The sequence below is a fragment of the Pezoporus wallicus genome, unplaced genomic scaffold (genome assembly GCF_028554395.1).
Source record: "Pezoporus wallicus isolate ANWC-B61680 ecotype Strahan unplaced genomic scaffold, APGP_CSIRO_Pwel_v1 scaffold_2584, whole genome shotgun sequence".
Taxonomy (NCBI): domain Eukaryota; kingdom Metazoa; phylum Chordata; class Aves; order Psittaciformes; family Psittacidae; genus Pezoporus; species Pezoporus wallicus.
In genome coordinates this window covers 1749553-1774517 of record NW_026642851.1, presented here as the reverse complement: position 1 = coordinate 1774517, position 24965 = coordinate 1749553, and the positions used below count along the sequence as shown (strand labels likewise).

The 24965-nt window shown below is 45.1% G+C and overlaps 1 protein-coding gene across 5 annotated transcripts; it reads right to left on the bottom strand.

The window, feature by feature from the left end:
• Positions 1–394: 394 nt before the first annotated feature.
• LOC130611647 (serum paraoxonase/arylesterase 2) lies at positions 395–24325 on the bottom strand. Of its 5 annotated transcripts, none has more exons than XM_057432606.1 (10): positions 24215–24325; positions 20203–20273; positions 15481–15536; positions 14432–14597; positions 13151–13277; positions 12147–12347; positions 11409–11490; positions 10751–10879; positions 9655–9822; positions 395–1765 (listed from the first exon to the last, which is right to left on the bottom strand). In XM_057432606.1, the coding sequence occupies exons 1-9, from the start codon at positions 24286–24288 to the stop codon at positions 9664–9666; spliced, it is 1065 nt and encodes a 354-aa protein (XP_057288589.1). In that variant the 5' UTR covers positions 24289–24325; the 3' UTR covers positions 395–1765; positions 9655–9663. The 5 variants fall into 5 exon arrangements, with proteins under 5 accessions (XP_057288589.1, XP_057288591.1, XP_057288593.1 ...); XM_057432608.1 differs by lacking the exon at positions 395–1765 and adding an exon at positions 5192–5935; XM_057432610.1 differs by lacking the exon at positions 395–1765 and adding an exon at positions 6098–6308.
• Positions 24326–24965: the final 640 nt, after the last annotated feature.

Here is a 24965-nt window from a genome sequence, read left to right as displayed (position 1 = left end):
GTCACAGCATTTACAGTTGGGAATACAGTCACCTCCCTTTCATGCATCCTGGATGTTGCAGTCTTCACCTAGTCATGCCAACCCTTAAGTTGTTGAAGATATTGATGCAAAGTTAGAATCTTGGACTTAAAATTTTGTCTTCCGGCCTGAAAAATGCAAATACTGAATTCGTTTGAAGAAAATGTTTGGTTTAGTTTGGCTTGGCTTCCCTTCTGCTCTGTACTTTAAGGCGTTCAGATTTGTGTCTGTAAAGTTCTCTGAAGATCAGATTTGAAACAGTTGGGGTGCAATGTTTATAGTTAAGTTTCTTTTGAGCCTAATAATTTCTTTGATGTGTAAAATGGTCTGTAAACCGAGAGAGCCTAGTTCATTCAAAATTAATACACAACAGATCTACTTAACATTAGCTTTATTTTGCCTTCCAAATCAAATTTCTGCAAGTTTCTGATGTATATTTTATTCAGAGCTAAAAATTAAATTGCCAGAAAAGATAACTTCCTGATATTTCTAAGGCTTATGATATATTTCTTGAGATGAGATAGACCACCAGCAAAAAAGTATACTTTCTAACAAGAATTCCACATTGCAATGAATCTCTTTGCACTCTATAGGAGACAAGTTGTACAACTGTTTAATAGCCTGCTAAAACTAGCATTCTGTTATTTTAGGAGGTTACCAATTCATATTTGAGTAAGAGAAGTTATCTGGAAGAAACTGGAAATCTAATATTTTAAGTACAATGTTGATAAAAGCATTCAATGGTGATTTTCTTTTTAAATTATGTTTACATTGTCGTAATGTTTAAGTGCTTGTATATAGTATCTAAGGTGGTGACCCTGTTTTATGTTCTTTGTTTTCTTAGAAACCTGAGCAGACTACTTGGCATTATACATTCAGTTTTCATTCTTGCTGCTTAGAACAGGACGTCGTTAATCTCTTTGTAAATCATGTTCTTGCTCTACAGAATAAGTAATTCGACTTAAGTCCTTTATGTATCCAGGGGGTTTTAATTGCTTTGTGGTAATGTTATTTGGTTATTCTCAGACAAAAATAAAACAACCATCCAAACAACAAAAACCTAACCTAAAAAAAATACCCACAAACCTAGTGGCTTAAATTTAATATAAAACCATAAAATGCGTTTAGACCAACACATAAACTGAGCAAGCCAAGCAGTGTCAGGAGTTTTGCTCTTCTTTCTGTGATAAAAGAGATTTATGTGGTTTCTTTTATTAAGTATGGTAACTCGTTGGAACATGCAGAAATGTCGCTGCATAACAGATACAAAGCTCAGTTTGAAACCTTTATTACTGTTCTATAGGACCTTTAAAGTTGTGTTGCATTTTTCCCCTTTGTATTGTGTAATGACATATATGAAACAAAATATATGGATGCCTCGTCATTCTTTTGGTAGACCATTGTTAAGTCAGACTAATGTGGGGTTTTGATGTAATAAGAAGAAACAAATATTCTGTACTAAATGACTGGAAGGACTTTCTCTTTTGGCTCACCTGCAGATGTAACTGTTGGCTACTTTTGTGTATTTATTTGTGGAGCTAAAGCGATTTTGAGTATGCTGGCTTGCCTGGCCACCTTTAAGCAGCTGTGCAGGCACTGTGGTGTTTCTACATGTGTCTGTGTCACCTTTTACACCCAGCTGTGCACAGGAAAGTAACACCACCCTGGTTACAATGGCAGGCCAGTTCTGTAAGCTCTACTCCTGCCCATTGCTGCGGTGTTGCCAGGTTGTGAATATATCGAGCTTCTGAAAGGGTGAAGAAAGAAGAGTTAGCAAAATTGGAACTCTGAAAAATAGTAAATAGAAGATACAACACTGCCGGTTACTTTAGACCTAAAAATCCTAGTGTTTATACTGAAATCATGGCAAGAGCGGTGGCTGCTTGCTCTGTCCAAGTCAGCTAGACATACTGACATTACTCGCTTCCAGCTCGTATTTTCCCATACATTGGGGTGCTGCACCTATGTGACTTTCCCGTGTTAAAACTCTCAATTCGGTTTCAGTCAGCCCAAGCAGATCAGAACCAGGGTGTGAGGAAGGAGCTGAACCTGTTTATTGCAGTGCACAGAGTATTGCCCACTGTTGCAAAGGCATCTGCTGTGCTATGACTGTGGTCTGCTGCAGGAATACCACAAGAATCAAGCTGTCACTAGAATTACTGAGCAGCTTTCCTCTGAAGCTTGCCAGTCCTCGACTCTCATTGACATTCAGAGGTGCTCAACACTGAGCATTGGGTTTCTCATACTTCATTGCTTCCATCAAAGCCTCTTCTCCTCCTGAGCTGCTCCACTGTCACCTCCTGGCTCACATGCTAGCAAGTAAGAGATAAAAAATGTGTGATTTCTGAGAATGAATGGTGTCCCACTTTTAAATCAGAGAAAGAAATGCCACTGTTGTTAACAGCGCAGAATCCAGTTCTGCAGTAGGAAGGACAAGAGTTATAATTTAGTTGGGTACAACCAACAAGTACCCAGTACTCCAGGTACCAACAGTGAAAATCAAAAGGAAAGGGTTGCACACCTACAGCTGTAGTTCTTTACAGCATTTGCATTGCACCCTGTACTGTTTGTCAGTGCTGAAATTTAGGGGAAGTTTGCAAGGATTAACTCTTGTGTTGATTTCTTAGCCGTGTGTTTACAGAGATAAAACACTGTCAAGGCAAAAGTAAAACCTGATCTTGCTCTCTTTAGGTGTGGCCTTGTCCCCCGCAATATCATCAAGTTAAATAAATGATAGAGGGGCTGGAAGGTTTTACTAGCATTTCCCTCATTCTGTGCTGTCCGTCACTTGAAAACTTCAGGAAAGCTGTCACGGTCCAAAACACTGAAAAAACAGACGTTTGGAAAAGCAGCATGTATTTAATTAAGTTGTCAGTCTTTAACAGTCGAAATGGGCAGAGTGCATACCGCAGTTAGATGGTGTTGGCTTAGTTTTATTAAATTAGTAATTGAAAATAATGAACTCAGGCCTTCTAGAGATCTTTAAGTGATTTGTGGCTTCATTCCCTCTTTAACTAACTATGTATGCTTTTGTGTGTGTCCACACAAAGGCATATACATGGATATTCACACAGATTCCCACTGCACTAGTAGCAGTTAACACATGGGCAGCTGTGTGTCATGGGGGACGTAGGTCCTTGCAGGATAAGGTGGGCCCTGGGACCATCTGCAAGCTTGGAGAAGCAAAGCACTCCCCCCTCAGTCTCACGATTTTTCTCACCCCTCTCTGTGCTGGCAGTTTTGCTCACTCGTGGGGTTTTATGTATTTTGCATATGAGAGGATTTTAAAGGTTTGCCAAGAGCACGCACAGGATGGTCCTCTGCAAGTCCTGTGTGTTGGCTTTGGGCTGGTTTTGGGGGGTGGGAGGTTGGCAGGACTGATTCATTGGAGTGCCAGTATTCTAGGAAGGAAACCCTTTTTTATAATTGAAGCCCTAACTTTTGATTTCTCTTGGAGCTCTTTCGACAGCTCGTTTTTGAACAGGATTGTGAGTGACACCTGAGGTGACTTACACATTCACCACAATGGAGTGTGGGTCATATGCACATCACACAGCCCCTCTTGTTAACCTCCTGTATGGATCTTGCAGAACTTTTTCCACCTGTAAAACTGATTTTTCAAAGCTGTGACATCTTCAGCATGACACTGAGCCCTCCAGTCAGTCCCTCATTATAAAACGAGTTTTCTGTTACTTACCAGCAGTACTAACTGGTGCTTTTGCTGTCGACATGAAGTGATGGTTTAAAAAATGCACCTCTTGCTGCAAGGCTTGGCGGTGGTGCCTTGAGCTGCCTGTTTCTTTGGGAAGTTTGGACTGTGTTAAGAACAAGCCATAGGGTCTGCTGAGTTAGGCTGCTTCTTACAGAGCGGGGTGAGGAGGGCTCACAGCTCCTGAGGCTGGGTCCAACCCACATAACCCAGGACCCTCAGCCTCCTGCCAGGTTTTCAGTGGGACCTTTCCCACTGACACCAGTGGAGCGGGTTCAGGTACCAGTGCAGAAGCACCTGAAGGAAAGGGGATCCCAGAGTACCAGACGTAAAGAGCCACCAGCCCATTTGGAAGTGGGGAGTGCATGGTGAATCTCTTCTGACTATACTCTTCCATACACACTTTCCATCTGAACAACTGCTTTCCTATTTTCCAGTCTCATTGCAATGGTAACTCACTGGTCTGAAGCGTTAGACATACTGCTAGGAGACCAGGCAGCTAAAAGACTCACATGCACTGTGCTCACTGTAAAAAATGGCTTCTTATATTGTTTCTTTTTACATGGTTGAAGAAGTGGTTGCGCTTCAGATATTTTCCTTTTTCATTTGTCTTTTTAAAGAGGCCAGGTGTATAGAGGTGCATGTTATCCTGAACTTTTTCTTTGTACATCTTGGTGTCTGATCATCTGCATGGAAGACACAGTAGTGCCATGTCTGAGCTTGTTCTCTTGTGCTTGGTTGATATGAACTTCTCTAGATTGTTGCGTTTTCCCCAAAATAACCTTGGTTAATATTTAGTTATTGGGACACATCAAAGCAAACCATCGTGGTGGCCCTTTGTTTTCTTACGGTTTAAATACAAACAACAAAGCCTTGTGGTTTCAAGTTAATTTGTTAGTGTAAATAAATTTCTTGCCAATGAGTGTTGTTGTTAGACAACGAATGCAATAAAATGAGAAATCCAGAATCTTTATTAGAATTTGTATTGAGTCCTCACTTTCCTGCCCCTGGGCATACCAGGAGAAATAACACTGGTGAGCACAACTGGACAGCTGTTGCTGCATGGGTTATAAGGGGGGGTGAAGGGGGATATGGACCTTGCCCTGCTCGTTCTTTCCTTCCTTCTGCTCAGTGCTGAAGATTAGTTTAATCCCAGCTCTTGGCTAAATTGGCACCATTCACAGGCCTCCAAGTGGGTCTCATTTACAATCTGTAATTATGTAAAAAGTAGTAAAAAAGACAATACAGTAGGGAAAGGGAATGGCCTTCTCTCTTCATCTGCAGATAAAAAGTAGTGTGCAGTAAAAATAGGCTGCCTTCACACAGATGCTGGTCCATGTTTGTCTGTTCAAAAGACCTGGATTAGTTATGGTATATTAAAACATTTTACAGTTTTACACTTAAATGTAGGTTAGGTATAATGGCCATTTTATACGTTCAAAGAACAGCAGTTCTTCTGCTAAGCATGTTTAATACGTCTTTGTTTATTTTATTTTATTAAAGCATTAACTTGGAGAAAGCAGAGGGCACAGATTGTCCAATTTGTGTAGTCATTTCAGTGGCTTTGCATCTGGCAGAATCTAGGCCAAATACTCGTCTGCACTTAATCTCTCTAACCCAGTCTGTGCTTCCCAGCAGCGGAGCCATAAAGCTTACATTCTGCTAATATGGGTACCACCTTAATTATTATCTTAATTAAAATAGGTATGTTAAGGGCTGTTAAGTCCATGACTGGCTTGTAAAGTGTGTCTGCTCAGCAGCTTCCTAAGCCTGGAGCTGTCTATACATATGTCCCCGTTGTGTGTGCAAAGTGGTCTCAGATTCCTGCAGTTTGGTGTCTGAAATGGCCAGAACTGCTCCAGGCTCTACAGTTCGTAAAAGATGATGGGTTATGCTTTCCTCCAGGCTGCAAACCCACATTTGCCCTGTGCAGGTCACCTTGTCATTGTGAGGCCAGGCTTGAGGCGCATCTTCCTCCATTGCTGTTTCCACACTGAGACTGATTGATGGTGAGTTTCATCAAGTGGTGATTTCATGCTCAGGGGTAGAAGCTCTGCCCAGCACTGATTTTGCTGCAGAATGCATGCTTGCTGTCTGTGTCCTGCCCAGTACCATCTTCATGCATGCTGGCTCAGCTTCAACTCCCAGTTCTGCACTGCGAGGCTGGGACACCCTTAAAGGTTGACAACAGGCTTCCAAGCTACTTGCCTCAGGTTAAAATTCAAAATTTTACCATTAGCAACAATTATTACTATTAAAATTATCAAAATAATTTTAAAAATACTATTAAAAATTTTGCTATTAGTAAAAATCACAGTGGCAGCAGGTACTAAGTCCTACCTATGATCTCTCTCTTCTCAAACGCTTTAGGAAAAGGCCAATCGCTTGCATATGTTTCTGTCTGCAGGCAGACTGCTGGGAAAACCTCCACTACAGGAATGGTTTAAAAAAGAGGGGAAAAATAAAAATCCAGTGACAAGTGAAAACATGATTTTCTGAAAGGCCAAAACCCAACAAAAAAGTAGAAGGTTGAAAGATCCAACAATGTGTAGATTTGCTCTCCTGAAGATGTTCGAAGCTACTGGAAAATGTGAAATTAATGCTTTGATGGGTTACTTCTACCACTGCTGAGGGAAATGCTGGTTGTTATGTTTCCACAACCACAGAGTAAACCCAGGACCAGCGGAGTGACCGGCTGGTATTTCAGCTGTTACTGCCACTGCTGCAAAACTCCAGTTCTTTAGCAGGTGGCACTTGATTTACTTGAGAACAAATAGTGGCAACAGCCTAATGGTTATTCTAAAATGCTAGTATAGGATGGCTAATCACAAACAAGTTAATAGTCCATTCTCTCCTTATTGTGAGAGCTTCCTTCAGGGCAGCTTTTCTGCTTGGGCTCTAGGAATAAGATCTGCTCCTCGAGGCTGAACACGGATTACAAGTTCCTGTAGGAAAGCGCATCACTTCTCAGGGAAGCTGAAAATGTCCTGCAGGGAGAGAAGTTGCTAAGGAAGGAGCAGCAAAGCCAGAGCTACGGTAAATTCTGTTCTCAAGTGCTTGGTGCACTCAGCTGATGCCAAAAGCAGGTCCAGCAAAGCCACGAGACAAAAGACGCCCTCATTCAGGGCCAGCTCAGCTCTGTGGAAGGGCTGTCTGCATGTCATGGTTAGCAAAAGACTTGAAACCACAATCTGAACAGATGAGTCCCTGTCACCAGAATCTTCATAGGCACACAGTGAACCCTGGGCAGCCCTCAGGTCCCCACGATGACTGTGGGCATTTTGGAAGGGAGCTACAAACAGAGTTTGTATACAGACCTGCCAATGCAGGGCCTTGCCCAAGATACAAGGTCACTTGGCTCACCTGGCTGCATGGTTAACCCTAATGCTCAAGTCTGCCCCTCTAGCCAGCACTAGACCCCTGCAGCATGTGCTATTTGTAGTCAGAACATCACAAATACCAGCACCACTCTTGTGCACGGTGAGAGCTGCCTGGCGCGGCAGCAGTGGGAAGCTGCCGCCATCAGGAAGGACGCAGTGATCAAGCTGACGTGCCGCTGGCCCAGTTCTTGAACCTCTCAGAACAAGGGACGTGCCTTACACCAGTGTCTGTGCCTGTGAGCCAGCAGCGCGCGGGGGCTCTGCCTGGAGCAGATACTCTCCAGGGACGGGAGGTGATGTGGCAAGACCCGCAGCTCACTGCAGCTGTGCAGAGGAAGGGGGATGGCACTGTCCCTCTCACACAGAAATGCAGCCCCAGCCACGAGCTCTGGCACTGACTCCTTGCTCTGGTTAGAGCTGTCCCTTTGCCTAGCAGAATGAGCAGGAACTCCTTATACCAGTGGATGAAAGGCATTAGGCTTGTATTCGAAAGGCACGGTGTAGGAGCCAAAAGGTGCCAGCACACACTGTTCAGGGCTACTGCTCACCCAAACCTTAGCCCGCAGTCATGCCTCCTCTCAGCCAGAAGACCCAAACACAGGCGATGGTTTGCACATACTCTGGTTCCTGTCTCCATGTTCAAGCTGCTACAGAACAGGTTATTTGCAGGTTATTTATCTTGCAGGCAGAAGCACTCCTGAGTTTTCCAAATACTGGACTTCCCATGTACTCTTCAGATTAGAAGGTGCTGTGGCTGATGGTGAAGCACATTGCAGGAGGGAACTGCAAAGCTAGAACATCAATCAGCACCCAGGAACTGGCTCTTTCTCCTCCTGAGCTCACACTTCACAAGCAGCCTGCCTTTTTTCTCCACGCAGGAGTGAAAGGACAGCAGAGAGGAAGGATGCAGAGGGAATGGTGGCTCCCAGGGAAGGTCTGTCCAGTGACATCATTCAGAGAGGCAGCCAAGCCTCTGAGAGGTGACAGCGCAGGCAGCACAGCAACAACCCCAGCAGGGGGGCCACCACCAATGACACCAAGACTTTAGCTAGATGTCAGCATCATAGCAGCCTTCCAGTATCTGAAGAGGGCCTATGAGAACACTGGGGAGGGACTCTTCATTAGGGACTGTAGTGATAGGACAAGGGGTAACGGGTTAAAACTTAAACAGGGGAAGTTCAGATTGGATATAAGGAAGAAGTTCTTTACTGTAAGGGTGGTGAGGCACTGGAATGGGTTGCCCAGGGACGTTGTGAATGCTCCATCCCTGGTGCTGTTCAAGGCCAGGCTGAGATGAGATGGTTTAGTGTGAGGTGTCCCAGCCCATGGCAGGGAGGTTGGAACTTGACGATCTTAAGGTCCTTTCCAACCTAGACCATTCTATGATTCTATGGCGTCTCACAAAACCAGAGCTGCGAACTCAGAGGATGAACAAGAGCAGCAGGAGCTACTCTGTGGGTAAGGGTGTCTATACTAATGCAAGGAAACCAAGTGGTGGCTCAAACAAGGGCTTTGGCCAGACTGGAGTCTTGCTGTGCGTACTGGACAGCACAAAACCTATTTCCAACTTCAAAACTACACAATTCAGTCTATTGCAAGTGATTGCTAACTAACACCATTCTACAATCACCAGCTGATGGAATCCTGGTGAGGTCTTCTAGCAGTGCACAACACTATCAGTAACTGCTGCTGGATAAACATGCAGTGGGTACCTGATGCACAGAAGCACAGGGGGCTCCATGCGGATGGGAGGTTAAACAGAACATGTGTAACCAACACTCGGGGGTTGTCGCTGTGGCAAAGCACCCAGAAATGCTCCCTGTGCTGTGACAGACACCAGTAACTGCGAATGCACTTTTCACTGAAGGTGCCTGGGAGTTGTTCCCCACTCTTTAAGAAAAAAAGGGCTTTTTTAAACTCCCTTTGGGCAACTCAGTAAGAAACCACTCCCAAGTGGCACCCTTTTCTTTCGCAGTCGGATTAAGACAGATTTATGGAACTGAAGTGATGGTGGAAAATACCTTGAAGGGGGAAGAGGGAAGAAATGAGACTGAAGTAACATTTATTCTCCTTTCAATTATTTCAGAAGCATTAGGGAAAGCTGACAGGAGGATCTGGAAGAAGAACCCTCAGCACAGTGCCAGGCCAGCGGTCGGTGACAAGAAAGCATACCACACTGGTAGTCAGCAATTCTCATTTACAAAATCAAGTTTTCTCTGGGGGAAAAAAAAACAACAAACAAAATCCACAACTCCAGTAGCAACAGATAATTCAGTGTCTGATAGTCTAGCCATCTGTACTCTGAACTTGAATTTCTAGGTTACCCTTTGTTACCGGCATGGGGTCCTTCCCATTGCACAAATAAGCTAATTCCTCACCTTCAATTTTCTTGACTATTGCATAGAACTCTTATTTTGGAGAGGAAGACTAAGATACATTTCCATGACTCTAGTTACCTTTATTGGAACAGTCTTCTTGTTAGCAAGTCTATCAGAGACTAAGTGAGTTCCCAAGGAACTAAATCCTTCCCGCTTCAGCAGATCTTACCGCAGCGAGCTATAGCTCACAGTAGAGAGCTCTGTGGAAGACTGTGCCGATGAGCAGTTTTCCCTCGTAGATGGATGCCACGGAGCTTCCCTGCAGCACGGAGCCATTGTCGGCATAGACGCGTGTCACCACAGGCTCTTCTGAGAGGATGTTCTGGATGCGCAGGACCTGCCGGAGGAGGGGGATACAGCTGCTGAGACAGCCGCAGGTGAGAATTCTCCATGGATGGAGGGCACATTGGTATGTTAACTTAAAGACACGGGTTACGTTGATCAGCTGCTGCTAACTGCAGCCACGAGATCCCTGTTACAGGGATACAGTTCTGCTCCAGTGAAGCATGGTCCCTGAACACTGATTATTATTTTAAGTGGTTGCGCAACAACAGAGACTCCACCTCGGTATGTAAGCAAGACACTAGGAATGCGCTGTTTTTCCAGCCTAAGAGTTACTTAATACCTTCTTATTTTCATGCTTTTTTCAGAGAGTAAACAACTGCCTGGTACCATAAATCTACTGCTATGGAACATGATAGTTTTGAAACGTGTCTTACGGGAAGCCTCAGCCAAGGCTGAAATCAAACAGGTACCAACCAGCCACCTGTAAGAGCACTCTGATACCAGTACCTCACTGATTTCAGAAGGAAAGAATTACAGTGTCACCTACTGATGAGCCACACTTGCACAGATAAATCATTCCAGTGTGAGTATTTCTGGTCACGCTTTGTACTCAGTCAACTACTTTTTGTTTGGAAAGAGGTGCTGGCTCGGTAATTACTGCTCATCTAAATGTGATTGCACAGCCAAAGCCGCACATAAAGCAGCCCGAGGAGTCCAGAATGACTCAGCTACTGTGTGGAAATTATTCAGTTGTCTCCTGAGGATCTGAATAGGTGTTTGTTAGTGGATAAACGTTGTTCCGGCTTTCCATTTGAGAGCAGAAGCTGTAAGCTGGAGGACAGCTTGGTCTTTGCTTTCACAAAGGCTGGGCAGGCACTTCTCTGCGTAATGCAGAGTTAAGTTATACCAGGGTGATTTGAACAGAGCAACTTTCTGGCACAGACATAGCCAAGAGACCAGCGACGTTTCACAAAAGGCACCTCAGAAGCAGGCAGATTTTCAGGATCGTAGTAGAGGAGCTTCATCCCATTGGGATGACATCCTGTCCAGATGTCTCCAGTGGAGGGGTCAACAGACAAATTATCGACCAGAGTGTCCAGCTGCAGCTTCTATCGAGCACAGAGGCAAAACAAGAAAAGGGGAGTTAAAGCTATCAGAGGTCCTGGAAGCAAACTACAACATGACCAATAGACTCGTCCAAGACTCTCATCTGACATAGCTTAGACTGAGTTTTTAAGAAATATTTTCTCCCCCCACCAAGTGCTACATTTCTTTTCCCCCTGGGTGCTTCATCCCCCTTTCTGTGCCATGAGAAACCTGCTTGCTGCTCGCCCAACGCCTCATTCACACCCACACTTGTGTTGATTACTTCAGTCAGAGCTTTGTGTTTTGACCCACACTGGCTTAGCCAGACTCCCTCTGCAGATCTATAAGCACATCCGAAGATCCCTCTCTGGTTGCTGGTGTGACTTCAGGAAGACCTGAAGCTGTTTAACGGGGCACACAGCACCTCTGCAAACCCACAGCAGGAGCCACCCAGACTGGAACTGCACACGGACCAGGTTGAAAGCGCTCATGGGGACTAATCTGTCCAAAATTTACATGTGCCTTTTTATTAATGGAACAGCAGCACCTTACCTTCACATAGGTTAAACTCCAATTTGCATGTTTTTCCATAACATGGACATTATGATCAAATATATCTGCAATGTAGATGAACCTTCAAAAGAAAGCACCTCTTAGCAATGTGTATGAGTAAGGAGACACCAAAACCAGCCAGATCCTCCTGTGCAAGCCCAGCTCTTCCCATGAGGAATGCCAGCTCACAGCTCCCTGCAGCAACAGATATTGCAAGCAGGCCACAGGGCACTGAACTGAAGCCAACCTGCTGAGACACTACTGTAGCTTCAGACGGTACCAGTTCTTCCATTACAACTCTGAAGCAGACCTTGGACTGTGAGATCCACAAATATGCTGGGGTTTTAATTCCAATCATCTATCTGCACCTCAGCACTGGGTACTTCTCAGTCATGCAGACTTCAACACTGCGGAGTTCCCCACTTGGCACAAACCCTGCTTTGTTAATCCTTGCAAGCAATATACACAAACTGCTGTACTGGCTGGTTCAAATGCAGCAACCTTTGACCTTACTGCATATAAACCACCTCGCAAAGCAGCAAACATTGCCGTTAGTTGAAGCCTGAGACACATGACTTCTGTCCTACAAACCCTCCGTATCACTTACATTGTACAGGCAGCCCCTTGCCTTACATGAGCCACTTGATACACTTGACCACAGAGGTACTGTGTGTACAAACTAGGATTTAAGGATTCTTTTGTGTGATCAAGCAAAACCTAAGGTAAGGAGACACTTACTTTCTGTCAGGTGAAATGTTAATTCCATTGGCTGAATAAAACCCAGCTGCTACTTCTTTCACTTCTTTAGGACTGTAGTAAACAACATTTGACCAAGTTAAACCCAAGAACATCTCCAAGAACATCAAGACGAAGTCGGAGAAATAGTGGTCATTGGTAGCATAGAAGCTGTCTGGTCCCACAGCTACCACATCATTCACGCTAAAAGAAATAAGAAGGGAGGGAGAAAAATCAATAAAAGAATGAAGTGAGAGGTACGAAGGAGTGTTTTAGGATTGCCCAGAATCCAACCATGGAAGACATGGTCATCCTATAAACGTAAAGGGGCTGTAATTACAGACGCTTTATACAGACATATATATATTTACATCCTTTTTACTTCTATTTTCTTTTTAGATGACCCAGGACTCTGCAGGGCTAAGACCTGAACAGGACTATAGGGCGTCAGCTAGAAATTTGGCTACCTGTCCATAAATCCATGGAAATTCTTCTCTCTTTTGATTACATTCAACTGGGAACCAGAGAACAGGTAGGAGTTGTGACAACTTCACCTACTGGGCTCTGTTTATTTTAAAATCATTTTGCAGTAGTACAGACCAAGAAAATTTTGTGTGCCACAAAACAAGAAGATAAAAGTATGTTTGTTTTCACAGTGTGGCAAATTCAGTATAATAGAATATCTGAAGAGTCACATCTGCAATGACCTGAGACTGGGTTACATGACAGAAGGAGAAATGGATGCCAAGCTAATTCACTGCATCAATCACAGTGGCACTTAAGTCTGATTTAGTGATACAACTAGTAAAAATCTCATTTACAGAAGAGATTGGAGAAACACATTTTTTGATTACACAGATAAGAAGCAATCAATGAGAGAAACAGGAAAGCTGGTTAAAGAGAAAGCACCTCATATTAATAATACCCTAAGACCAAAATCATCCTGCTTTGGGTTTTACCAAAGCAGCCTTGTTCTTCTGGGCGAAGATAGTATTTGGCTCCAGTACCTTGTCAGAAGGTCATGTCGAATGGTCTTCAGGTGCACAAGAGAATTGTCATCTTCCACATATTTAAACAACTCTATTGTGCTCTTCTGATGGGGATGGTTCACAACAAAGAGGTACACGGTGTCATCTTAAAGAAAGAAATGGAAACAGCTGAATTCTCTGCAACAGTTTGTATGGCTGGGCACACAGAGCCCTGAAGCAGACTCTCATACACAGCACATGTTGGGTTTGGTGCACTTGTCTCAGGGCTCTTCAAAGGAAGGACAAGTACCAAAGTAATGCAGGATGCCTCTGCAACTGGGTCCAGATGTCCAGATACTCTTCCTCTGGGCTCACTCTAGCGGGAACTGCTGTGTAAACTATGTTTGCTATTTCTACCAAGGAAGAAAGAAATCATGGCTTCCTCCTTGTGCCCAAGCCACTAGGTTTTGTAACCTGACGCACTACAGTGAGTGGCTGCATGAAATAGCAGCAGTCAGCTGGGAAGGAGGGCTTGTAGCCCAGACCCTTTGGGCCCTTTGGTTTATTTACCTCATCTCTTGAGAATGCTGAAGGAGCATCCTGCTCCCATACCCTGTGTAAAGCTGTAGTTCTTCTGCCCCGCCCTTCTAGATAAGCCACCACTGATTTCTCCAACACCTTCCCTGAAAGGGTGACTGTACAGGGACACAGGTAAAGCTGCAGCAATGGTTCTCTTTAATCTCTTAAAGTCTGCAGACTTCTAGTTGCTCTGCTAAAATACCCAGTGAAGAACAGGGCAGGGGAAAAGAGAAGAAGGAGAGCATGAAGGAGATATCTTACTGGCAGTCAGAGCCTGCCATAGGAAAACATGTCTTGGAGAGGAGAACGTGGCTTAGCAACAGAGTACCAGGGATTTTGGTCATGTACAGAGAATTGATAATTTACTGTTTAGCCACAGAAGTCTTCATTCTGGTCACTACTCATCAGTGAAGCACATGTCTCCACAAAACCCTTGCCCCCAGGGTACGACAGATGTAAACTGGTTTGAGCTGCTTTCAAGTCCTCAAACTTAACCCACATTTTCTTTCCTTTTAGTATACAGAACATCCTTCTGTCTCAGACAGCCTTAGATTACGTTTGAAGGTGTTTGCTTTGGTAGCCAACATCTAGAAAAGAGCCCAACAAAGATAAAAACCCCAAAACCTTCTTCTCTCCCAGCAAGCACAGGATATTGGAGTGCAATGCAAGGCTGCAAAGGGATTTCTGCTTGTGCTCTTTAGGCTGAGATTTGCCACCACCTCAAGCTAAAGATCTCTTTACCTTTGTCTACGTAGGTGCTGATTCCATGAGGGTTAAAGGATGCCAGATCAAACCCTCGGCTGATTCTCAGTTCCGCTGCTCTGGGATTGTCTTCATTCAAATCCATCAAAAATATTTCACCTGGCTTGTCTGGTGCAAAGCTCTTTATTCCTGGGTATTTCAAGCCCTGTAAAATCAATATAATTCCTGGATCAAAGGTAACGGGAAGCATCACAGGGCTGAAAACGCTGGAGCCTTGTTTGGGCATGCAAGCACGCACCAGGATGTCCCTCTGCTTCAGCACACCATGCCGTGATGGAGATAGAGGGACTGGCTCTGCTCCCTTTGGCGAGCCCTGAACTGCAGCCCAGAGGGAGCAGGCTGTGTGGGGAGCACAGTGTGCCATGCCCAATGCACCACCAAGCACCTGCGTGGGTGCTCCTGTGTGCCGACCAGACGGCAGGGACAAACTGGAAGTACGGCACCACCAACTGTGTCCAGCGTGGTAAAGCCATGGAGGAACAGTAGCAGTGTGACAGCTCACAATTTCTGACATGAATTTGGAACATTATAATTCCCTGGGTTATCCCTGGAACATGTAGCTCAAAACATCAGCTTTTGTTTTAGAAAGTAACCGCTAGCCATCCTGATTGCAAAGAAAAGCTTGAAAACCTACTTCCCAGAGGCTAAAAAGAAAACATCGGGAACAACCAAATCAATACACATAATCCAATTTTTTTTAAAGGTAGCGAGTTAACACACCCTAACAAGGGATACTTCAAGGAAGCAACGTGGAAGGAATTCAAGGTTACACGGACAATTAAGCCAGCACAATAGGCTACATGTGTCAGAGCCATCACCACCACTTGTGTCAAGAAGTGGACTTGCTCAAGCAGAGGCCAAGCTAAACTGAGTCACGAAATGCCACCTAAGGTCAGGCAGATTTGGGCTGTTCCTACGGAGCCAGACAGTCCTGTAGAAGAAAGAGTCTATCTGCAGTTTTCACCTACAGCTTCTGTAGATAAGGAAGCAGGCAAATCCCTGCGTGGGGAGGGGGCACGGGCACTTACGGAGCTGATGAAAGCCAGTCCATTGGGAAGTATGTCAATGTCTTCAGAACCACTTTCTGCAAGACAGGGATAAGCAGGATTTTTCAGACAACATTAAGTATTTCCCATTGAAAAAAACACCGTTATAGTACAATTCCAGCTCTCATGAACATCGTGATGAAGCTCAGCAGAAAAGATCACATTGCATAAGAACTGGCAGCAGAAGGCAGCAGCACACAGATTAGGAAACAGTACTGGGGTTCACCTCTTTCTGGGGCTTAAGGGTGCCCCCACGGTGCCCAGTCTCTCAGCCAGCTCCGCGTGCCCTGTGGCAGTGTGGGATGAATCACCCCCTTCTGACAATAGTGTTCTGCAGCAAGCAGTGCAGAGGATGAGATTTCCAGGGCAGGACCATACCCATCACTCAGCCTACATGCTTGCATAAGGCAGCTCTGGGAATTGCACACACTAATTCTTCCAGCTCAGCTGAGAAATTTCACTAAGATGGATTGCCAAATATTTAGTTAAAGCTCTCAAGTGACTCAGAACCTACTATATCTTTAACAGCTAAGGGCTTTAACAATTAGACCACACTTTTAATTGCAGGTAGTAATTTCCAGTATTGTCAGTTCCTGTAGTTCCTGTAATAGTTTTCCCTGCTAGGAATTATAAAATAAAGAAAATAAAAGTAAACCAAATTTTAAAAATTAAATTAAATTTATAAAATAAAACAAAATATAAAATATAAACTAAGAACTATAAAATATAGACTATGAAATATAAAATTCTTTAGTAAGAACACTAGAACAACTTTAGGCCTTGACCAACCATACACATACTACACAGAGCTTTTAGTCTGGTGCTGAAGTACATTTGCCATCCTACATTTTTGCCACTCTCCTGAGAAGCCTACCCTTTCTTCTCCAAATCACCAACACAAACAGCATTCCCCACAAGCCACCTTCCAGACAACGGCTGGATTAAATCCAACCAGAGCATTTGCTTAAAGGAGGAAATAAAACTGTTCTGCCTGTTTTCTTTAACAGAGCTGCCAGCACAAAGGTTTTCCACCCAGCCTGTCCCATCTCTTCGCATCCTCTCTTGCTTGGTCATAGAGCACCTCGGCACCTCCTCCCAAGGAAGTGCCTTCAAATTCGAGCTGGTTTACTATTAGCTCTTATGAAGCCCTTACTTATCCCAGGCTAATTCTGCTAGGCTGTAATTCATCCTGGGGACACCAAACAGCCCTTGTGCAGAGGAACCAGATCCCCAAATTTGCCCACCCAGGCAAGTCCTTCCCCAGCTCAACTCTGGTGACACATGGTGTCATGACTTTTGCTGTACGGAGAGGGGACAGGGCTAACTCCCCCTCAGCCTCAGCAAACCCCTACTCCACCCCACTACACTAAAAAGCAGAGCATCTCTGCCTTTGGAAGAGCAAAGGTCTGAAGATGCATTTTGAGTGGGAGCTGACCCGGGTTTGTGTCCTGAATTGTGCCTGGGCTCAGGCAGGAGGCAGACACATGCACTGACGTGCCAAGAGACACTCAGAACCTGCATTTTCCAACTAAAATTTTGAATTTGGGTTGGTTTTTTTTCAGCTTAGCTCACACCCTGGCTTCAGCAAAGAGCTCCTTTTCTTTGCCCCAGCTCTTGGTCTCTCCAAGTCTGGGCTCATTTATAATACAGGATCAGCAGCAATTCCCCACTTCTCAGGACTGCTGCAAAGATAACAGTATCAATAAATGCTGAGATGCTCAACTGCCACGGTGACATAAGCTGGACAGACAGCATTTACTAGCAGAGCACTCTGGTGACTGAATAAACAGAGATATAAAAGAGATATAATCATTTATGGCTACTGAATTAGTGAGGCTCCAAGCGGAAGGATGAGCAGGCTAATTGGGAGCAGATACTTAAAACCCACAAGTTTCTGGTGGAAGAGGGATAACCAGAGCCCTGCACCCAAATACTCTGAAAGAAACCGCCCAGTAAAGTACATTTTGGCCACTTCTCAGCCACGTCCTTGTCTGCGGGAAAGAGAGCAAGCACTGTTGGAAGAGCAGTGAAATGCTGATTCAGCTCCATCCTAGTGAGCTGGCACTGCCGAGGCAGCAAGGAGGGGAGGGAGACACACAGTCGGACACAGGGAAGCTCCCGGGCTCTCCCTGTGGGCCCCATTTTGGGAGGGCTCTCAGCTGCTGTTTTAGGCACTATATGGGACAGGAGAACTAAGACCTGATTTATGAGGTATCCCTTATCTACACTGTACTGAGAAATTGTACCACTGAGATACAATCCATGGGATTATCTGAGATGTTTTAAAAAATAAAGATACCAAGAAAAATTACTGCCTACCACAGAAATGTCTGGGGCTTTTCTCCTCTTCTGTATTTTATCTTAGTATGATGTATTCCACAGGTGCATCTGACAATAAACCAACCTAGATTTCATGTCCAAAAGTAAATGACTTTCACCTATATGCCATGAATTACCCTAAGATGCAAGTATTTCCAGCAATTTTTAGAGCAGCTTCTTCAACTTTCGGAGTTAGTATGGTTATTTTATCATAAACCAGTAACATGGTTAGACACCAGTAAAATCAGAAGATACTGTTCATTCTACAAATACAGACTTTCCTACCTATTTGTGAAATGAGGGTTAGGACAAGCTGCACTTTTTTATTGGTTTGTTCAGTGTTTGCATCTGTGCTTACACTGCACAATATTCAAAAAGCAGAAGAGATCAAAGTCTTAATAAATAGTGATACAGAAAGGATGGAAAAGGGTACACTAGAGAATTTTCCTACCTACTCTGAGTTTGCTTGCTTTACTATGGATGCATTGCTTTTAACATAATTGTACTCGGCTGCACCAGATTCCTGTTCTTTTATATACAAAATGGATACTCCAAGATTATTTTGTTCAGAGCTGATCGAGCTCATTACCTATGTCCCACTTAACAGTTCAGAAGGACTGTTTTAAACATAAAAACAGATTTCTTTATTCAAGAAAAAGGCCCAGGAGGCCAAGATATCCATGTAGAAAGATATCTTTACATAAAGTCACCCACAGGAGCAACCTTACATAGCTGAGTACAGCAAACCCCCTCATCTGAATAGTGCTACCTAGGCAGGATCCAGACTTTAGGGCTTCTTGGTCTCCCTGGGTAATATAACCCCTTTACCCACAGTAAATGAATTTTGGAAGACATTTGCATGAACACGCAACTCTTAAGTTTCCACAAATCCTTTGTTATTTGTCTTTCCACTGAATTATTTTTTGGCATTTTAACTTTTCTGAGGAGCAGCAAACAACAGAGCAAAGGCAAGGCAAGGTGCAGAGCTCCATATGAAGGGACACTGCTACGAGAGCCCAGCGGGAAGCAGAAATGAAGCTCTGTAAATTGATCCACTGCCACCTCTGAGCACAGCCGGGTTCTCAGAATTCACCTCCTCTCCATGTAAATGTCAGCCACCAAAAATGAGATACAGTCTGGAAATTAAACACGACTGTATTAGTGATTCCCAGCTTTCCTTCTTTCCTCAACAGGGCAATCATGTTGCAAAAAGTCTTGTAAAGACTGCAATAGTGAGATGCTTAAGCGAATTACTCAGAAATTATTTTTATATTAATCACCATCACTGTTCAGTCTCTTGTACGGGTAAATTATAGCTCAATCCAGAAGACCTGGAAAGTTTTTTCAAATGCAGTTTCTTCATCGCACAACCTCAGGCAAAGGAACTCTACTCATGCTCATTCACAGCAGTAATTTGACTTTGCAAAGATGTTTGATACCTGACATAAAGAAGAAGCAAGATTTATGAAATCAACACAGTACTCAGCAAACTCAAAGGCAAATCTCACCCCATGACACATGCAAAATCCAGGCAAATTTCAACAGAGTTCAAGACATTTGAGAAAATATTAAGGAAGAGAAAACCCCCAGCTATTAAACCTGTGTTAAGCTCAAAAATTAAAATTTGGAGGAAAGGGAGACACAAATAAGTTATGAATTGTGAAACTATCCATTTGATACTCTGGTTATCCTAAAGGAAAAAAAAATCCAAACTAGAAACATCGCTGTGTGCTGAACACATGACCCACAGTACAAAGTCAACATTTCAGCCACTGTGTTAAACCTCTTCGCAAACCATACTAAGAAGTCAAATATGACCCCTTGCTCTTGGAAACCACGCAGCTGCATTGCACAACTGCACCGAGCTCCTGCCTGCTGTTTGCATGGGGTGGCACCAGTCCGCTCCTAAATCTCTGCAAAATGAGGCGCTAAGGCAGGGGATCCTGGTCGGCATTTACCAGCCTCTCCTTTGGCACATGCGTGAGTCCACTTCCGAAAGCTTCCACCCTTGCAGCATGTCCTGGCTTCAATCTGTCACTAGCTGACAGCCACCTGTAGGTGCCCGCCTGAAGAGCTAGCACACCCTCACCTAAAGCCAAATAATTTCCTGAGTGCCTTAGCAAAGGACAGGTGTGTGCAAGGTACTCATTTGCAAAGACATGGAGCAGAAATGCAAATACCAAGGGCAAGAAGTGCTATACCGAACTAGCTAGGTTTTCAATACAGTTTTCTTCCCGCAGTTTCTCCCTACCTCAAAGTCCAAGTAACAAATGAAAGCCAAATTTGCGCTTTCTTTTGAGGATCAGGCTTGGAAGCTGGCTTTCAGAAGCAGTTGCAAAATAAGGCTGGACAAAAGCAATGCACTCGGTTATTTTCAGCACGTACCAATCCCTTTAATGAGCCGGCAGTTCGGGAGGGTTACTGGGGCTATTTCCCGTGAAGCATTGAGCCTGTTCCTGCAAGAGGAAAGAGCGGGGTTAACAGCACACAGCCAGTTTTAGAACAGGTAACATTCCTAGCATAGCTTTAACCTAGTTTTAATGTCTGCCATATCACAGCGACAAAACAGCCAGTAAAACACTGAATAAGCAAAACCCAGAACTGACAACAGCAATTGCTCCAAATCACTGTGATGGCTACACATGTGCAGGGATTAAGTGGTTCTCCTACACTGAGTAACTTCAGGAACTTGACTTTGTTCGTGAGCTTCACAAACAGTCTTTCAAGACCCGCTGTGGTTCAAATGATAAAATAACATAGCCACTCTTTCTTCAGGTTTCAGCCACCTAAATATAGCAGCACCCCACAGTTAGAACCAGCATTTCAGATGACGAGAAGGCGACCTTCTACCCCAACCCACCAGCTATTTTTGGTGGCCAGGCCACCAGCAGTTGTGCTTTCTTCATTTCTTAGTCCACATTCAAATGCAACGATAGCATTGCTGCAAGGCAGCAACCACAGGTAGGACTTGGTTGATAGTACGACTTTCAGCAATTAACCCTGTCCCATTCTTTTCTCTCCTGGTACCCACCCAGAGCATCAACCTTCAGCAGTGCTAAATGCCCACAAAATCTGACCGCTGGCTCACCCTTTACTAGACAAGCAGATACAGACAGGTAACTACACATGAGTTTCTATTTCTCCACCTCCTTCATTCCAAATCATATACAATTCTACATGAAAGGCACCTCACCACCAGGATTGCGGTGTTTGACCATGCTGGTCTGCAGTGCCATAAGAAAACGTGTTTCTATGCAAAAATGTCAAGCTAGCATACTAGAACATTTCTTCCTTTTTTTTTCCCCAAAAGAAAGCATGGAACAATTGTTCCTTCACATGCCTATCATACACACGTGTTGAGGCTGTACTTGCTCCAACCACAGGAAATTCTGAATGCAAAGATCCCATAGCAAAACATAGCCATGTTTATATTATAGTTTTAGGCATAAACATAAACTAAACAGCAGTATCAGTCTGTGGTATGAAAAATATGTGATACAGCTGAGCACTGTATGGTATGTCAGCCCTGAATGGTTTTTAATCACTTAATTATGAATTGTAAATTGCTTCAGTGCTGTACCACGGACATAGGTTCTCTAACATAAGGCCACAAAAAAAGGAAGAAAAAGGGTAAAAAGGGCAGAGGACAGCAAGGGAAAGGAGCCAAGTTAAACTCTCCCAAGCCCTCTCCCGCAGCTCAGGAGCCCCGACAGAGAAGTACACTGGCTCCCAGCCCACAGGCAGCACAGAGGGGATCTCAGCTGCCCCCCTCACCCCCGTCTGGCACAGTCAAATCTACTGGGCCTCAAGGGTGGCTTGGGGTGATCACGCCCTGAGTTTGCACCGCTGCCTGCTTAGGGCTTTTCCCTTTCCTATTTGCTCCAGCTTTTCCTGGGCAGACTGCAAGCCACGCAGAGCCAAAAGCACAGCAGGAACTCAGCCAGCAGCCAACAAGGGATGATGATATCCCAACAGCATTCCCAGCAAAACACTTTATGGGCTGGAATGAGAGTTATTCAAAAGGACGCTGGTCACAAGCCTGGAGCATATAGAGAGGCTTTTCCAAAATGTGACAGTTTATCTAGCTCAGCCAGCCTCAGCTCCTAAGCCAGATGGCCTAGATAACTAACTGGCCATGCTAAAAACACAGCGAACCTGCAAACTGTGGGGCATGCAACTCCAAAAAAAGCAGGAATTTTGCTACTTGGTGCCACCCCAGTGCACGGCACCTTTTCCCACTCAGCTTCTCTTTCCAGTTTCAGTCCTCCACTGGCTGTCCTGCTTCGTGGGGCACAGACCACAGCCATTCCCTTCCCTTCAGCTGCAACCTGTTGCATATTCAAAGACCTCGTTATCTTTCAGCTTTCCTCTCCTCTAGCCTAACCAGTCCTGGAATCTCTGAGGGGTTTCTCCCCTGACAGGAATGAAAATCACCTCCTACTTTTGTTTTTGCTCCCAACTCTTTTCAAACCGTCAGCATCTTTCTGGAAGCACGTTGCAGTTTTGAACCTAGCATGCAAGCTGAGCTGTATCGGTACACAGTGTTATGAAACGGTAACATTGTGTGCGTAAATATACACACACAGATATGAACAATAACACCATGTGCACACTGAAAAACAGAAACACAGTGTAATTCACATTCAAGATTTACAAATTAGCTTGGACCTTTCTTCAAAGAATTAGAAATATAAAATGCCCAAGGAGGAATCAGTGCAGTTTCAGTTTGTAACTCACAGAATTTCACTTGTTTTCTGCTGCACGCACCCTACTCCAGTACATCTGATAGCTATCAACAGTATAATAGGTGCATAAACTGACCCAATATAGGAAGAGCTAAGTTTGTAAGAGATCTGTATCAATTCTTCGAGCTTTTTTTTCATTTCAGGGATTCATGTCATACTATACAGACCAAACATACCAACCTCAGAAGGAACAGCAAGGAGGCTTTGCTGGCTTCCTGCCTTCTGGGGGATGGGTAACAGAGAGGCCTGGCAGGAGTTAACACTACCCACAGTTTCTCCTCCCAAGACTGTGTTAAATGATCATAGAGTACTGTGTGATCTGAAGTTGTGTGTTTCCAAACTCTGCAACCGCCTGAAGACTGCTGCGATGCTGCAGTTTGCTGAAAACACAACACAGTAAAAACTCAAAGAGCTACTGAGGCATGGGGATTCTCTTTCTACCTGCTTTACCAGATTCCCAATATTGCATTTTTTCATTTGATTTGGAGGGGATGTGGGGTCCCTGCTCCTCACAGAGCTTTGAAATGGCTCACACCACTACAGCTTGGGGTGTGTTTTCCAGCTTGTGGAACTCCAGAGCAGGAGGGTCCCGTTACCACCGTGGTTATCACTAATGCTTGAGGTGGATTTCATGCAAGATGTGGACACATCCATGCCAGGTACCTGGGTCCAAGGAGTACAGCCCTACCTCTGTAATTAGCTGTAACTACTATCTACCCAAAAACCAATTAACTGGATGTCACTGCTTTGAAGTCAGGCATTTGGAGTCCTTGTGGACATAAGCAAAATTATAATGGCATAGCTGCCTTGCAACACAATAACTCATCATCACTTTTCTGGCCTGAAACAACCAGCGATGTATTTAGTAGCTTTCAGGAGAGAAGCTGCTCTAACAATGTTCACATTCACACCTCATGATAGGAGGTGTACGATATGGAGCATGATATGGCTGGGTATTTTAGCTCACAGGGAGTGAGGTCCCAACTCACAATCACAGAATTCCATGCTCCTCCAGAGGAAACCTCATGTACACAGGGGCTATTGTTATCCAGAGGTCAGCTTTGAGAGAAAATAGGTTTCTGTCAATCTGATTTCCACATACTGTTTCGCCAGGCGGCAGGAGATGAGGTCAACTTGCGGATACAAGGTTTGGCACAGACCTCTGCAAAAACAGAGGTATCAGCCCCCCTGCCCCAGGGCACCCTCTCACCACCATCTTCCTGGGGAGGATTTCACATGCCTGTTACCACAATAGGCATTTCCACTGGACAAACGCTCCTGAAGTCAGTTTATGCCTGACAGAGGACGAGAAGAGCACTGCTGAGCAAGTGCCTAGTTTTCTCTGGAGAGCGCCGTTTCCCTTCATCCCAACAGTGATGGCAATGATGCCGACGACGAACCCTTTTCCTCTGGCCATAACCATGTTTGTGCAAGAGCAGCAACTCGTTGAAGTTAATTCCCAGATACGGAGCCGAAGTGCCGAGAAGCGGTGCACCCGTGCGGGCATCCCGCGCCGCTGGCACCGGGGCCCGCAGCTCCAACACCCCGCAGCCCAAACCGCTCGGGGTCCGGTCCCGGCTGCCCGCACCCCCGTGATCGACCGCTTCACCCGGGCACCGCAGCTCGCCCCCGCCGCTCCCGCTCCGGCTCACCGAAAGGCCAGCAGCCGCTCCACCGCCAAGGCCGCCGCTATCCCGGCGAGAGCCACCGCCAGCAGCTTCCCCATGGCCGCCCGCAGCTTCGCGCCGCGCCGCGCTGCCCCCTCCGCCGCGGGGGCACGGCGCTGCAAACACCGCCCCCAGCCCGCCCCCCGAGCACAGCCGCCCGGCCCGCCCGCGCCGCCGGCAAGAGCGCGTAGCGTACTCTGCGAAGCCGGCTCTGTCGGCTTGGGGCCCCTTTGGACATGATGCTTGCTCTCACTGTCACGCTCCTACGAACAGCTTTCCTCTCCGTGCAGGAACAGAGCTACGGAGCCCACCTTCGGGGCTCTGGGGTTCCTCCATGCAGCAAGCTGCGTTTGCATCAGCTGCAGCACTGGCCTCCATGTGCTTTCTGCTTTTCGGGGGAGCACGACTTGGTGGGTTGATACCCTCCCTCAGCAGTTATCTTTCCCTCTTCTGCACAGTGAATGCCCACACCTGCAAGGCTCACATTGCTTTGAGCTTTTCTGAAAGACTGAGAAATCACTAAAAAGTGCTTTGCTCTTCTTGTGCTTGTTCTTGGGACCAGGCAGATTCTCCACACTCGGTAACATGTCAAGTAAGGTGTGTTGTGGAAGAGGAGGCACTCTAAAATGCCATTCCCCGTCAGTTTTGGAATACCTCTTTTCTTCTTTCTGGTCCTTGATTATTTTAGAATATTAGGTAGCTGAGAGTTTTCTTGGGGGAAGGGAGTTAGTTTCTC

What these genes read in the sequence shown, in the direction of transcription:
- LOC130611647 (XM_057432606.1), bottom strand. Translation starts at nt 24,288, where the DNA reads ATGGGGAAGCTGCTGGCGGTGGCTCTCGCCGGGATAGCGGCGGCCTTG. An exon ending in GAGCGGCTGCTGGCCTTTCG is followed by an intron (nt 20,274 to 24,214) that starts GTGAGCCGGAGC and finishes TTCCTCTTGCAG; the next exon opens with GAACAGGCTCAATGCTTCAC. An exon ending in CCGGCTCATTAAAGGGATTG is followed by an intron (nt 15,537 to 20,202) that starts GTACGTGCTGAA and finishes CCTGTCTTGCAG; the next exon opens with AAAGTGGTTCTGAAGACATT.